The 17,659-nt window shown below is 31.1% G+C and overlaps 1 protein-coding gene across 3 annotated transcripts in view; it reads right to left on the bottom strand.

The window, feature by feature from the left end:
* Positions 1-5,011: 5,011 nt before the first annotated feature.
* Positions 5,012-17,659, bottom strand: part of Znf711 (zinc finger protein 711) — a 30,851-nt gene continuing 18,203 nt past the window's right edge. For 2 of the 3 annotated variants that reach the window (XM_071606526.1, XM_071606527.1), the window contains 5 exons: positions 13,566-13,721; positions 12,761-12,898; positions 9,547-9,594; positions 8,160-8,303; positions 5,012-7,682 (listed from right to left, as the gene is read on the bottom strand). In XM_071606526.1, the coding sequence (XP_071462627.1) occupies positions 6,505-7,682; positions 8,160-8,303; positions 9,547-9,594; positions 12,761-12,898; positions 13,566-13,721 (1,664 nt within the window). In that variant the 3' untranslated portion in view covers positions 5,012-6,504. Of the gene's footprint in view, positions 7,683-8,159; positions 8,304-9,546; positions 9,595-10,617; positions 10,756-12,760; positions 12,899-13,565; positions 13,722-17,659 lie in introns of all 3 variants that reach the window. The other variant, XM_071606528.1, reaches the window with a different exon arrangement.

Below are 17,659 nucleotides of genomic sequence, written 5' to 3'. Positions count from 1 at the left end.
GAAAATTTTCTTTCAAAGCATTTCCTTCCCAAATGAGGCCACTCACTTCCTTAAAATATGTAATACTCTATTGTATTAGTGTTCAAAAAGAAGTTGTAGTTTTTCATAGTGGTATACAAATATTATATTGAAGTAATGCATATATACAAAAGCATATAGAATAAAATAGCAACAAATATTTGATGGTGAATACTTCTTGGGAAAAAAAATTATAGTAATGTACTTTAAGTTTGTTTAATTAATTGTACTCTTGATGACCTTCCTTACAAAGTGAACAAAAGAATTTTTAAATACATTACAAGGTAAGAATGGAATGTCTTAATTTCAACTTGTTTGGCTAAAGTTAAGAGTTACTAAAAGTCATTGTGTTTGTAATAAGGCAACAAATAATTTGAGTTACATGTAAATGAACTTTTGCACTGAACTCTCTGAAAATATCTATATAAAATCATGTGATTTATAGTAGTATTCTAATAATTACTAAGAAACTGTTACGATAAGTACAGATGATGCACTATATGCTAATGGAAACTATAAATGAGAAAAATGTTTTCAAAATTCTTTTATAGAAATATACAAATAGGTCTTATTATGCAGGTAAAAAGACTCATTTATATTATGTAATGCTTTGGGCAAAATGTTAGGCTCTATTGAATTGATTCAATTCCTATTTTATCAATATTTTGTGATAGATAACCGTAGTCTTACATTTTTTGCTTGGTGTAGTAGAAACAGAGGAGTTTCTCATCTGCTAACTGCTCATATATGTAAGTAACCATAATAAAGATATATAGTTATGCACCCACTATAAGTGATATAAGGCAAAGAAACTTTATAAGCCTGATAGAAAACTGCCACCATTACTGTTTGAAAATGAGTACAGGTGTGATTTTTCTAAAATACTGAAAACTAACAATATTCAAAATTTGAAAGCAATTAAGAAGTCAGCGGTTTCTTGGCCCACTTGACCCATGGATAGTGAATATGGATCATATTAAGGTCCTTATTATACTCAATTATTTTTAAAAAACTCTAAGGAAAAATTAATACTATGGAGCGTCCTTCTATATATTTAAATATATGTATGTATATTCAAATATATAAATATATGCACATATATTAAATATCTTTCATTTGTGATTATTATCAATGGAAAGAGTAGTTATATCTTTTCTTCTCACTGGTTTTAAGCAAATTATTTACGAAAATTACAAAGATGTCAGGTTAGGAATGTTTGTTTACTTAATATCTATTTCAGAATGTTTTCACTTTAGATTTATCAAATAAAATGGAACCTGTACAATAACATATAAAGTAATTTGTTTGTATATAAAATGTGTTATTTGTGAAAGTTCAAGTAAGAAATGTGTAGGAAGGCTTTTTAACTTAGCTGTATATTTTTGTCAGGAAGTTATTCTCATGTGAATACTTATGTGGGAACTAATAAGCACCATTCTAATTCACACACACACACACACACACACACACACATATACACACACCCACCCCAAAAGGACTTCCTAATGTGAACTAGTAATGATGGAACTTCAACATAATTTGACCTCCAGTTGATGAAGATTTCTGTTTCATATTTGAATTTCTTCCATATAAATAGCGTTTTCTAAGTACTTGTTTCAAATATAATTCCATAATGCATTCATCCCATCTTTATAATGAGGTTTTAATCGTATTACATTTCTTAATATGGACAGTACCAAATGAACAAAATAAATCTTTTGAAAAAATTGTATCTCACTACACAATTTAGATCCTTACCTAAGCCATCCTCACACCTCTTTCTCATTATTGCAATCTACAAAGATAAATGTTTCTTTTCAAAGTAAATGATGCTTTGAAAATATTTCCTCAAATAGTACAACCTTCCCATCACATGTAATTACTAAATTTATTGGATTTCCATTGTACATTTTTTGTAATCAAAAATGCAAAGTATTTAATGTTCATCTGAAGATAAAGAGTAACAGGAAAACTAAAAATAAATAATGTATTAAACACATCTTCCTTAATAAAAATATTTAGCAATATTTACTCTAGAATAAGAGATACCACTTTTAGTCCACAAAGAAAAACTAGAATTACTCTGACATAATTATGATAGCCAACATCATCATATGATAGATTTAGTAATCTACTTGTATCTATCCCTTGTAGACAATGAGATGTTGTTGGCTTCTCATCCCACCACATTAAAATAGTACTTTTTTATTGAAGTATATCTTCCTGAGATACTTTATGTTAAGGGGAAATTTTACTTTGATCCTATAGCTAGTTTGCTAATACAATCAATGTTGAATGCTCCTAGTTTATATGTGCCAAGATTCAACAAAGCACACCAACTTCTTAAAATGGGAAAATACATAGGCTTTAAAAAAATTTTTTAGTTGTAAATAGACACAATATTTTTATTTTATTGATTTATTTTATGTGGTTCTGTGGATCAGTGTCTGGCACATGCTAGGAAAGCAATTTACCACTAAGCCACAAACCCAACCCATACATAGGCTTTTTAATATCATGTTCTAAAAGTTTCTGATGAGCTAGTCAATATTAAGAGTGGGGGGTTTGGGGGCTGGGGATGTGGCTCAAGCGGTAGCGCACTCGCCTGGCATGCGTGCGGCCCGGGTTCGATCCTCAGCACCACATACAAACAAAGATGTTGTGTCCGCCAAATACTAAAAAATAAATATTAAAATTCTCTCTCTCACTCTCTCTTTAAAAATTTTTTTTTAAAAAAAGAGTGGGGGGTTTGGGAATCTAGAATGACAGGGTTTGGGAATTAAACAGGAAATGATTAAGACTTATATTAGGGTTTAAGTGGGATAGTGTCCATATTGTCAATTGGTTCAGTTTTAAAAGTGGAGAGCTCTCTTTGCAATAGTTACTTGGGTAATGGTTCAAAGAGAAAGGCATAATAATTGTTTCACCTGTTACGCAGGTGAAACACTTTTAGTCTGAGATACTGTACTATCTAGTCTTGAACCTACTGCTCATAACATCCAGATCTTATCTAGGATCCAAGGTTTTAAGATACCCTTCTCAGTGAGTTCCAAATTCACATGCTGCCTCTTTTTGAAGGGTAAGGTGGGGTTATACAAAGTTGGGAAATTGGGAAAACTCTGATGATAGTCTATGGTTTAAATCTAATCCTTCATTTTTTGTAAATGAAACCTTACTGATTTTAAAGAACTTGATTCTAAGTCTAGCTAGCTTTTTTGTTGTTGTTGTTGTTCTCACAAGAGGTTCTCAAAGATCTGAACAAGAGGATTCTTTTGTTCCTCTGCCTGCTATATATCAACAAATTATTTAAAAGATATTTAATATTTGCTCCAAATTAAACCAAATGGAGAAGGCATCAAATCAACCAATTGGTAAGTGGAAGAAGGAGGAAAATATAAATCAAAAACGATTTGTCAGGAAATTATATAATTATTGAACTGGGAGAGGGCTACATAGAGGCTAATTATATTCTACGTTTGCATATTTGTGTCTTTAAGGGCAGTTCCAGGTTCCAACTGGTAATTGTCTTGTATAAAACACAAGAAACTGATTATAAAGGGCTTTCTTAAATAATTATTCCTAACTATCCTCTCTGTCATGCCCTGGGCCTTTTAGATGTGACAATGGGATAAACCCATCGATATATAATGCCATGAACTCTTCTGGAAAAAATGATTTTTCAGTAATTTTCATCTTTTCTTTCTTGTGAAGGTACTTCAATTTGCAGATCTACATTTTTAGATGGAATCTGCGTGGTACATAGGAAAACCTTTTGCCAGTAAAAACCTATACATTTAATATAATCTTTAATTTGTGACACTGACTTAATTTATGTTTTATTTTTCTTGGGCTGAAGCTTTCTAGGTCTGATTTATAAATAAAATTAAAATCCAATCCACCTTTCTCCAGCTCCACTGTAACCATGAACTATGGGAATAATTTAGCATGGCTCTTTGCTCCCTTCAGAAACACTATATTTTCACACAGCCTACAGAGTGATTATTCAAAATGTAAATCAAATCTATTACACATCCTCCTTGAAACCTCCAAAAGGCTTCCTACTTCAACCTCCTCACAAGTCCCTTCTCCTATCATTTCCTCTTACCCATCATTATTTAACCAAATTTGCTGACACATGATTTGCATTTTTTTGTTATCTCTGCCTTGCTCTTCAATAAGATCTTCATGTGACAGCTTACCTCTTGCTACTCAAATGACATGTACTCAGTAAGGAATGCCTCTGTCCACTCACCCATAGTAATCAATTATATTGGATGCTTTTCTTATACCTTATTTTTCATTTGGTGGCAACGTAAAGGAGCTTTCTAGAATTTCACAATTGTAGGCCCCACAATTAAATTACAATATGAATTTTAATAAGCTACCTAGGTGAATCAATAGACATAAAAATTGAGAAAACTGGTGTAACATGGAAAAGTAATTGATTTCTTCCTTTCAGTTAATGGTTATTAAAGAATGATAATCCAATTGACAGTTACAACTAAGAGTGATATATCTAGAATTATTAGCATTCTATTAACTTTGGCCTAGTTAGAACACAGCAAGTAATTTTGTACTCATTTTCAGAAATTATTCCTAAATACTTGAATCAATACTTTCCTTTTCCCATGTACATTAGGAATATAAATAGATATATTCTTATCTCAGAACTATGTTATGTAAACAGGTTAAGAATCTTTAGATTTTACTAAATCTCAAGACTCTAAAATGGGTAACTATATAGCACTTCATTATGATTTTAACAAATAACATACATTCTTCAGGAATAAACCTGCCACCAGAATTGTTTAAATTCCTAGCTCAAACTATTATTAATTCACAAAACTCAATAAGATGATTAAAAGGTCCAAATTGCCTAAGATAAATGTTAAGCTAAAAGGCTTTTAATAAGGAATGAACATTACAACTCAATTTTAAATAAGCTCATAAAACCTAAAAGTGCAATAAATGCTTTTTATTATTGTATGCTCATTTCAATGAGTAACATTTAGAAATAATAATCCCACATAACAGTGACAATCTTATTTTACAGCGTGTACATCATTTACAGCCACATAACACACAATTTTAGATTTTCCAAATTTAATATTCTGAAGTTAAGAAAGATTAACAAAAATATTCTCGAGTAACTGATTCTTATCTGGTGCAAAAAAAAACAAACAAAAAAAAAAAAGAAAAGTGAACATTATTTGAAACACAAAGCCACAATATAGCATGAAGTAAAATTACATTTTAATTATGTTGAAGAGCTGAATGTAAACATGAAGCAACTAAGACTTAAAAGTACACATCATATGCATTACATTTATGAACAGGGTTTTCATTAAAATTTCCCTAAACCAGCTTTTAATATAAGCGCCATTTTGATTTGCAGCATGCTAACACAAAGCGTTGTTAAAGGGATGCATATTTTAAATTTATACACTGTAAACTGAATATCCACCTCCAAACTCTATTGGCAGTATATTGTTCTGTTAAATACCACACAAATACTGCCTCATATTGAAAATGCATGTTAATAACATGGTATATAGATTTTTTAAATCAAAAATTTCAATAATGGCATAAAATTGCACCTTTAAACATTAAAGCAAGTAAGACTAGAATAATCATACTTGCTAAGACACCCTAAAAAAACCTCTAAACATTATATTTAAGAAAAGTGTTCTCTCAGTTTAATCTTTAGATCATTAAGAAATATAGTGCTGATTTTGTTTGCAACACTACAGTTGCATCCATTTTAGAAAGCCACATTTGACTCAAATATACTTTTGTCATATATGCCATACAGAACAATAAAGTTGAACATCAGAAAAAAAAGGGAAGTTTAGTCCTTAGACTTTACCCTAGATTTCAGCACAGAATGCTGTATTTTAAACATCCTATCCTGTGATAAAATATTAGCTGCTCTGAAATTCTTTTAATAGTACTGAATCAATCTAACCTGTTTTTCAGTGAAATTTATTTGAATGAACACACAAAACTTTTTCCTTTTCTGGAATTCAATTTCCAGGTACAATATAAAAGGCTCAATGACTAAATGACTGATGGATGACTGTATTTTATTTCCCTACCCCATTTCTAAAATTGCATACAAGTGAGGCTTGCTTGCTAAAGCAAAGCATTGCTAAAACTCCTCAAATATGTGTTCTCTTTTCAGAAACATTTGTCTCTAGTATGATCAGCCAATAAGGTATTTGTCTTTACTTTTCCCCTTTGCAATTTAATTATGCATATAATACTATTAAATAGACATTTAAGTTTTTGCTAAAACAATTCTAAATTCATTATGTAATTTTCAAAGGGCTATGAGATTCCCCTGTCAATTCAAATATTTTAAGATCTTTAATACAAAGAATGTAAAGTTATGGTTTAATATCAAGCTTTGAAACCAGATAAAACAGATTTTCCTCCAAAGTGGCATATCTTATTTTGTAAATAGCTTCTTTCTTTATATTGATATAATTATATAAGAGCCTCTTTGTGGTGCCTCATAATATGCTGATTTTTTTCTGATGGTCTTCGAAATCCTTTCTTGCAGAATTCACACCTGTGTGGATAGTCTTTTGTATGAATTGAGATCACATGTCGTTTAAACCCAGATGCATCTGTAGTGCTGTATTCACAATACTCACATTGGTAAATCTTCCTTCCAGTATGGGTCTTCATATGCTTTTTGAGCTCATTTTGCTGTCTGAACCCTCTCTTGCACCTTTTACATTTCAATGACTGATCCTTAGTATGAACTGAAAGGATATGACCACTAAGAATGAATGGATCTGATGTCTTAAAGTCACAGTGCCTACACTGATGAATCTTCCTACCCTTATGAATATCACTATGCTTTTTGAGCTCAGAAGGACGATGAAAACCTTTATCACAGACCTCACATTTGTGAGGAAAATCCTTGGTATGGACAGATATGATGTGCCGCTTAAGGTCACTTGAGTTGGTGCTCTTATGATCACAATGAGGACACTGGTGTGTCTTATGTCCTTGAAACAAATCCAGATGGCGTTGAAGCTCCCTTTCATCACCAAATGCTTGGGGACAATGCTCACATTTATATGGCAAATTGTTTCCATGTTTAGACTTAATGTGAGTTTTCAGATTTGATTGATCTGCACACCTGAAGACACAATACTGACATTGATATGGCTTCTCACCAGTATGGGTTCTCATATGTTTCTTGAGTTCAGAAGGATGGCGAAAACCCTTCCCGCATTCAACACAAACATGAGGAAAATTCTTGCTGTGAACAGCCAGCAAATGTCTGTTCAACAGTCCTTGTTCTGCAGTTTCATAGTCACAGTATTTGCACTTGTGCATCTTCGGCTCCTTGTCTCTTAAAATAAGCTTATTTGAACTCAGTGGACTAGCCTCTCTGTATCTTCTCGTGTATTCTGTAAATTCATGTGTTTTGTCAACTTTATTTATAAGCTTATGGCTTTCTAAGTGGTTATGGAAACTTACTTTCTTGTTAGTTGTAAAGTCACAATCTGTACACTGATATTTTTTTCTCATCAAATGATCAGGATGATTCTTCATGTGTCTTTTTAAGAATCCCCTGGATTTAAACTTTTTTGTGCAAATATGGCAAGGGTATACTGTCAGGGGCTGTCCATCAGGACCTATTATAACAGCTAGGTAAAAAAAATAAAGGAAATTTGACATTTGGTCAGACTGTTTTAAAGGATTTTACAACAAAGGTGACAAAACTAGCTGATATTCACTATGTGAAAACTATATTAGTTGAATAAAATCCTACAAGATAAAATGCAAATGAAAAGAAATTTATGGTAAAGTAGTTCACTGGAAAGAAATGAGTGGCACATTTTACTATAGACCACTCACCTGTCAAAATGCTAACATCATATATATATTTTGAAAACCAGAATTTGACAACCTTTAATTAAATCAACTTGAAAATTCTCTTTAAAAGGAGCAGACAAGCATAGTTTTATTACATATCAGTCTCACATTGTAAAAAACAATTATCTATATAATACACAAACAGGAACATGGGAAGTATGACTACCTGTAAGCAACAGTTTTCTTTGGTTATAAAAAATAATTGCACATCTCCAATTATTATGATATTCATAGAGCAGAGTATTTACCTGTTTGCCACTGCCTTGTTTCTCCCTTTCTCCTCTTCTTGGATTTCTGTTTAAGTACTTTGTTTGTATTAATGCTATCACAAATTTGAAGGTACTGTGCTGCTGTACTACTTCTGTTTTCTAATGTTGAATCCAAAGTATTTCCTGGAAAAAATCAACACACTTTAAAACACATAGCATTACACTTTTTTGGTTTTGTTAGATTAATTACTACAAATGACATGGTACCAAGTTGCCTTTGCAGTAGTGAATTTCAATTCATTCTCATTCTCTTTTTTTCCTCTCTCACCGTTGTATACATGTAAACACTTTGAATAGGATATCACATGAAATTAATGTCAAAATATATCACTTTAATCATCCTAAAAGAAGAAACCGATGAGATACATGTAACATAAGAAACCGAATTTTAGGACCCTGTTAAAAATCTTGTCATCAGACCAATTTCTCACCAAAGGTAGCTAATAAAATCATAGTGATTTATCAAGAAATATACATATATCAGTGAAGGAATATAATCATGATAACTATATGTAATGCATGAAAAATTAAACCTCTTATATATGTGCTTTAGAATAGTATACTTGATGTGATGGGTATTAAGGTAGGTTTTAGAGATTTAAATAACTGTGGCAGGCAATTTGCCACAATTTCAGTGGACTCAGTGCATAGGGAATAAAATCCTTAATACAACTTCAGTTCTCACAAATCTATTGTGGTACTATGCAATTTAATTTAAAACTGTAGATCTATAAAACTCTCAGGTTAGCTTGTATACTGCAATATACAAATATCATCAATTTCTGTGAAATCTACATTTAAGTTTAGATAGTCAAATTCTTCCCAAAGGTAGAAACAGAACAATGAAACAGTTTGTCATGAGGAAAAGCCACCTTGAGAAAGAAAAAAAATGAACCACAAAATACTACTTAGAGTGAATTAAAACTAAGAAAAAAAAACCTGTGCTCACACATGGATTTTATATAACTGTTATAAATTGATCTCTCTAACTCTCTCTGTTTGCCATCTAACTTAAGAAAACAGTTCCACTCAAGAAAGACATTAACAAATGACTTATATCATGAACACACTTTTACTTTTCTGCCCAAATAATTTGTATTTTATAATTTTTCCACAGCAGCCTTTTATGGCCAGTGTGGTAAACTCTGTATCTTGAGGGAATGAAATGCATTCACTGATTAACTCCCATTATATCCATATGTAAATTAATTTCCCAAAGAAGCAAATTCCTATGTAACTATATTAGGTATGACCAGGCAAGTAATAATCCAACAAATGTTTCTGCAGATTCAAACTATTCTTTACTTACCAAGCAGTATATAAAGCCAGATATTTAACTTATATCTTATATAAAATGTTCTCTCACCTGATGCTTGACAATCTTCATACCTTCGGGAAACTCTTCTTTCATCTCCTAAAAAAAAAAAAAAAAGAAAAGAAAAAGAAAAAGACTAATTACTAACTAATATGCTGATTATAGTGATTACTAGAGATCACATTTTAATCTATTAAAATCTTACTTTGCCCATCATTCCTCGGATTAAAAAATATTTTGCTAAATTCTTCCACTCTCTTGGATTAGGTAATTTTGCACACTGAAAATAAGGGCTGCTGTCAGCATTCTTGGAATTGTTTATACTTTGGACAGTTTTACTTTTTAAATGTAAACTCTGTAACTATTTCTTCAAAGTACTTCTAGCCCTGGAGATGTTCAATAATGACTCTTGAATGAATGTACCTTTGGGTGAACCAAGTTTAGGTAAATTAATGCATTTGAACACGAATATTTTTCAAAGTACACAGTATACCTGGACTTTCTTGTACATTACACAGGAATCAGATAAAACAGACAGAAGGGGAAGAAAATAACTTGATAAATTTACCTTCCATGACATACTTCTAAAAGAGCACACCTGAATTTGTTGCTTTTCAGAACCCCAACATCTTATCTGTGGTGTTAATAATTGAAATGAATTTTTCCAAAAGGGAAAAGATTAATTTTTCAAAGGGTACTCCTATTTTAGGAAAATAAAATGTTTTATGGCACTTATACAGGTAGTATTTAAAATAGATGGTACTGAAAATGTATTAAGCAAAGTTCACTTCAAATAGTACAAAATATGTGATAGAAAAAAACACGTAAAAAGTAACTAGAGGGGGCTGAGGTTGTGGCTCAGTGGTAGAGTGCTCGCTTAGCATGCATGAGGCACTGGATTCGAGCACCACATAAAAATAAAATAAAGATATTGTGTCCACCTAAAAAAACTAAAAAAAAAAAAAAATTAAAGAAAGTAACTAGAGATGAATCAGTCCACACAAAACATTTTATTATATTAGCCAACTCACAGTGGCATTAGCACAGCATATTTAATGGCCAAACGGCTGATTAAATACATATGTTATGTACTTATCAGGTGAAAAAATGCCAGTGTCCTACCATATGCCGCAGCCCAGACAACAGGGACAATTGTTTTATTAACATCAGAGTCCTCAAGCTGAATCTCAGGGAGAGAAGTTCCTTCCTCTTCCCCTACAATGACTTCCATGTAAACTTCATCTGCTATTTCAGCGCAACCTAAATTTTAGAAATAATTCCTTGTTTATAACCCCAAATATTTAATAAATGGGTAAAAATTCCAAACAATTTAAACCTTTCAACTTTCAAGATTTCAGTTTGGTTAATCTAAAATTTTATAAATTTAGTGTAGGTTTATATTAGGCACTTTTGGAGGCTAATGCCACTAGGAGACAATAATTTATAAAAATTCTTATTCTCCTCTCAGATCCAAGTCTTCTGAAATGGCTTTTTAATTGTATAAAATGTGTGCATGAAATATATTGACTGATTTTATGGCCCATTGGAAATTACAAATTTATAAAAGGAATTGTATCCAATAAATTTACCTGATAGTACTTCAAACTCAGACTAAGTTTCCCATAGAGTCAACATTAGAAAGTAATTTACACTATCTCATATACTATGTTCAATATTACATGTAATAAAAAAATAATCAAAATACTGGTAATTGAAAACTTCTACAAAAATGGTTATATATGTATATGTAAATGCATACATATGTATTTATTAAATGCTATTGCTCAAAGACATGTGGACACACTTCAAGAAGCTGAGTTTTAAGAGAGTACTGAGGAGGAAAATGATTGAGGCTCATTTAAAAAAACATTGTGGTTAAAAATATTTAAATATAGAGCCACTGTATGTACTTTATGTGAAAGCATCTGTTTACATGTAACCTGTTAAATAGAAAGCTGACTCGAATTTATGCTTTTCTTTGATTCACACACTGGGATCTTCTATTTACTATAGAAGCAGGTAAAAATAACTTTAGGAAAAAGTGTCCTTCCTTCTCCAAGTTTCTCTTCTCTCCATTTACCAGAAAAGAGACACTGGTTTGTTTCTCACATCCCCCTGGCACTCTGGTATCAGCCAACCTAAACCTTAGTCTCCCACCTCCTACTGTGCCCCTTTATTAATAAATTAAATACAGTAATAAAGGATTCAGAAACCATATGGAAATTATTTCATTGAACTCTTTCATCTCTATAAAAATCTTCTCCACTCATTTGTTTTGATATTTCAGCTGTGATATACTATTCATGTAAGAGGATAGAATTCATGTCTTCTAGAGAAGGAAATGAAAGGAATAGCTATCAGAATGCAGCTTAGGTAAAAACCCAACATTGTCAGGGTAATGCTGTGAAATGAAGGATCTTGCCCTACTCGCACAAAACAATAGTTTTTTTTTTTTTTTTTCCCTTAACATGTCAAGGAGACAGAAGTAGCCTTAGAGAAGGGCTGTATACTGAGGTGTGGATAAAGTATGCAGAGAGTAAAATGTGTTCAGAAAGCATGACAGGAAAGGAAACCTGAGGATTTTTTTATCCTGTGGTACTTTGCCCCAAGAAATCTTAAGGAATAACTACTTAGACACCATCAACATCATTTTAAAAATCAAGATCTTAGCAGATTAACTTGGATGAATACTTACATAGCTAACCTCTCAGTGACAGAAAGAGAACAAACAGTTAGCCCTTCCCCTGCTAAATCCAGAGACAAACCAATAGTGCTCAAGGCCATATGGAAAGAACACTTGAAGTACAATTAAATAGACAGGAGTTCAAATGCTACCTTCTAAACTTAATATTGGAATGGTCTTGGGCAAATTATTTTCCCTCAGTCTTTCTTCCTTCCATAAAATAAAGATAACACCGTCTACCTCAGAGATGAGTAATGAGAATAAAATGAGAAAATGTATATGTAACATATTCAATAACACATATAACATTGATACTCAACTCTATATATTTTTGAGCTTCATTAAGTCAGGAACTGTACACTGTTTATCTCTGTATTTCTAGTATATTAACTTAGATATTATATTTCATGTTTGTGGATGTGAACAATACATGTATACATGTATTTTCAGCAAAGGGTCAGGCTTATTTTAATAAATGTTGTTCTTATACAGTGCTTCTATCTCTGAGATTGCTTGTTTTTTTTTTTTTTTTTAATCCATGATTCCCTACTTATGTGTTACTACAGTGCCCTTTTTTCTTACTGATATCATCTTCTTCCTGAGAAGAATCTTTAACTGCCATGTAAACCATCTTCTCCCGCTGCATTCGGCTCTGGTCAAGCACTCCGGCTACAGAATGTCCACTGGTGTACTCGCTTTCTGTGACAATTTCTGTTCCACCTTAAAAATTAAAACACATATCCAAATAGAGAAGTATCATGGAATAACTCCTTAAATTAATAAAGAGAATATACAAGAACTATTTACCTTTAGAAAAATACATTTTTAAAAATTCCAAAATAAACTTCAAAGTGCGAAGAAAATTGTCATAAATTACACTTTAATTTTCTGCTATCAGAGAAATAACAATTACTAACAAATCACACTTATATTCCAAATATCATTTATTTTTTTACATATATTTGCCTATTTATTCCTTACAATAGCCCAATTAGGTAGTTACTATCATTATGGCCATTTTAATGAGGAAACAAGAGACAGATGGAGGTTATGTAACTCACTTAAGGTGGCTCAGCTAAATGTCAGAACTAAGATTAAATCCCAAAGATCCTGCCTATAGAATTCATGATATCAAATACTCATTTTAATTTCTTACTCTAAATTCTCATCACTCATTTTGAGATTTTCAGCTATAATATTCATGTTTGAAACTCTAAGAACATATTTTTTTATTCTTGCTTTATATTCATATATACTACTTTAAAATACACCACCCAAGAAAACTATTAAAATCTGTCCTTTGAGGAAAATTTCAGAATAGTCCACATAAAAAGTAAGAATAAATCTAATTCATATAATAGCAATAATCTAAAATTAGTCTTTGTACCTATTTCAACATCATCTTCGGCCTCTGCTTTAAATATATATACTTTTATAACTTCTGAACCAAACCCATCTTCTTTAACATCTTCTTGTGAACCATCACTGCCAATTTTTAATGGTGTGTTTCCCATATGCTCTAATTTCTCCCCAACATCATCCACTGTAAAATATAAAGAGGAAATTATTTCAGTCAAAAAGTACCACTGATATTTAGGGTGTGCCAAGCCTAAACGCAACATTAAATAATGTATTTTAATCATGTATCTACTATATTCATTTGATGACCTATTATGCAGTCACAAAGTGTTGTTTCACAGGAAAATAGTACACAAGATCAGATATACTACATGATCACAATTATATTAAAAAAACTATTCACAGATATTAATTTATGTAAGGAAATATTTCATAACTTATATAGCTTTAATTAAAATAGCTTGTGGAAAAGACTGAATAATCTTCTATCACCAAAATCAGTAACAGAAAAATTTATTAAACATATAAGTCATAAAATAAGGCCCATAAACAACTCCCAAATTAAACAGCAGTTGTTTATAAAATAAAATAGCATATGAAATCTAGGATTTTAAAAAAGGGAAGAAACAGAACATATCAAAAATTTTATAAAAGAAGCTTTGATAAATCCTTATAACAATAAATTCTTAGTAAATACTCTAATTTCTACTGAGTCAATGGGATACAAACCACAAATTTTTTGTTAAGTCTAATTTTAGCAATATATGCTTTATTTCAAAGCCACATGCAAAGGAAATAGCTAAATTGGGTACTTTCACCTCTTTTTCCTTATTAAAAACTTTATATTTTTTTTGAGGATATTGTGAATGGGGTGTTTTTCCTCATTTCCGTTTCAGAAGTTTTGTCGCTGATATACAGAAATGCCTTTGATTTATGCGGCCACTTGATTTTATATCCGGCCACTTTGCTGAATTCATTTATTAGTTCTAGTAGTTTCTTTGTAGACCCTTTTGGGTCTTCTAGGTATAGAATCATGTCTTCCGCAAATAGTGATAATTTAAGTTCTTCTTTTCCTATTTTTATGCCTTTAAATTCTTTCGCCTAATTGCTCTGGCCAGTGTTTCGAGAACTATATTGAATAGAAGTGGTGATAGAGGGCATCCATGTCTTGTTCCAGATTTTAGAGGGAATGCCTTCAATTTTTCTCCATTCAGAATGATGCTAGCCTGAGGCTTAGCATAGATAGCTTTTACAATGTTGAGGTAAGTTCCTGTTATCCCTAGTTTTTCTAATGTTTTGAACATAAAGGGATGCTGTACTTTGTCAAATGCTTTTTCTGCGTCTATCAAGACAAACTAGGGATAACATGAACTTACCTCACAATAGCTTGACTGTGGAACCAACCCAGATGCCCTTCAATAGATGAATGGATAAAAAAATGTGGCATTTATACACAATGGAGTATTACTCTGCACTAAAAAATGACAAAATCATGGAATTTGCAGGGAAATAGATGGCATTAGAGCAGATTATGCTAAGTGAAGCTAGCCAATCCCTAAAAAACAAATGCCAAATGTCTTCTTTGATATAATGAGAGCAACTAAGAACAGAGCAGGGAGGAAGAGCAGGAGGAAAAGATTTACATTAAACAGAGACATGAGGTGGGAGGGAAAGGGAGAGAAAAGGGAAATTGCATGGAAATGGAAGGAGACCCTCACTGTTATACAAAATTACATATAAGAGGTTGTGAGGGGAATGGGAAAAAAACAAGGAGAGAAATGAATTACAGTAGATGGGGTAGAGAGAGAAGATGGGAGGGGAGGGGAGGGGGGATAGTAGAGGATAGGAAAGGTAGCAGAATACAATAGTTACTAATATGGCATTATATAAAAATGTGGATGTGTAACCGATGTGATTCTGCAATCTGTATTTGGGGTAAAAATGGGAGTTCATAACCCACTTGAATCTAATGTATGAAATATGATATGTCAAGAGCTTTGTAATGTTTTGAACAACCAATAAAAAAAGAAAGGAAAAAAATAAAAATAAAAACTTTATAATTCGGTACATATGAAAAAAATAAATAATATACAAAGGAAAAGCAACAGTATTTAAGACTTCTACTTACATTTCAAGTATACATACTAAATGTTATTTTCTGCTCTACAGTTTTTAAGGATAACATTTAGTTTCATATGAATAGAATATATGAACTATGTAATAAATAGATTATATTAATAATTTTTTCCTATGGCCATAAGTAATTGAATTCAAGCAATATGTTCTCCCTAATTATTATATGCCTACCATTTTTAATTTTGATACTATTCCTATAAAAACTAAAATGTATGCTAAATTTAAAATCTGATATATATGTATATATGTATGTGCATACACATATCACAGTACTGCATATGAAACATAAGAAACATCAAATTCTGAAGGCTCTAAATATACATAACAATTCCAGAACTATGAGAAACAATAAATTATCACTAAAAAGCAATAAATCTGGTATTCTTCGAATTTTTCAGGAACATCTAAATGGGTCAAATTCTCCATTTTCTCTACTTCAGTTTCAAATTTGATTCATATAATTTTAAAAATATTATTTTGGCTTTTCAAAATGGAAAATATCACATTTTAGAAACTCTCTTTACAAAAACTACTTTAACTTTGTGACTAAATACCATGATTCCACATACTTAAGATTTTGAATATTTCATTCTCTATGGAAGAAAGCACTCAAATGATAAAAATAAATGTATTAAATATTTTATTCCATCATAGCAACTAATTATATTACTAGATTTTTGGCAATTTTGAGGAGACAACAAAACTAATTAAAAAGAAAGAAAAAATGATTTAGTACAAGATATTATTGGTTTTACAGCTCGTAAAATATGCTAGAAAACAATATTATAAGAAAAATTAAAATAGATAAATTAAGTTTTCAGGAAAAAAAGTACTTTCTTACAAATAGAGGACTAAAATCTTAAAATGTGTCCAAAACATGAATCTCTAAAGTTGGACTAACTTATAGTTATTTATAAACACTGCTCTATTATATATGAATAGTTTAAAGTGACCACAGTTCTCTCTGGAAAATCTGAATTAAAGCTGCCCTTCACTACATTAAAGCTCATGACATTAAATACACATTTTTGGCAAAACTTAAAATGTGTAAGATAATTTTAGCTTTAAGTTTTGTAATTATTGTTGCTATTCTCTCAGATTACTATTTCTGTTTTTAAGGTTCATGATTTAAGTTTAATGCATCTATCATTTCTTATTTAGATTCCTCAGACTGAACAATTTTGAAATATACTGAGTGTATTTGTTCTGTATTTTAAGTCCATAGATGATAAAACTACTAAAGGTGTTGGTGTGCAGTTTGAAGTAAATCAAGATTTATTCTATAATTTTGTCACTAAAAGTAACATGTTGATAGACTTACCAGGCAATGAACTGATTTAAAAAAATAAATAAATCCTCAAAGATTCTTATTAAACCATTAAATTCCAAGTTTTCAATTTTGCAAATATGTCAATGAAAATGACATAAGTGCATAAAAATAGGTTGGAAATATTCTAGAGCTTATATATAATTTATTAATTAGAATGAAAACAGACTGGACAACTATAGTATCTGATAATTTGAAATGCAGTGCATTATTCAAAATAAAAATCACAACCTAGTTCTAGAAAATACTTTCTTGAATGCATTCCTTATATTACCTATCAATTATGCACAAAATATTTTGTTGAGTTGAACATTTAGTACAAGTAATTTCTAAAACAAAGTTTATGCCATTTTCACAATGAAAAATTCTAAAATATTTTCAAGTGCTCTAATCATTTGGCTATTAATTTTCCTCAAAATAATAGACCTCTAAAAACATAATAATTATTTCAAAGTTACCATAAGTGGTATATTTATTGCTTAATTTATGTTTTTATATGTGTTCCACATATGGGACAGTAGGACAAAATGTGTTAATGAAGATAAAATTTAAAATACCAGCAGGGGACAGTTATTTATGACTGTAATCCCAGATACTTGGAGGCTAATGCAGGAGGAGCTCAAGATATTGGCCAGGCTCTGCAATTAGCAGACCTTGTC

Source organism: Marmota flaviventris, chromosome X, assembly GCF_047511675.1.
Source record: "Marmota flaviventris isolate mMarFla1 chromosome X, mMarFla1.hap1, whole genome shotgun sequence".
NCBI classification, from domain to species: domain Eukaryota; kingdom Metazoa; phylum Chordata; class Mammalia; order Rodentia; family Sciuridae; genus Marmota; species Marmota flaviventris.
The sequence above is the reverse complement of the archived record's forward strand: the minus strand, read 5'-3'. Positions and strand labels throughout refer to the sequence as shown.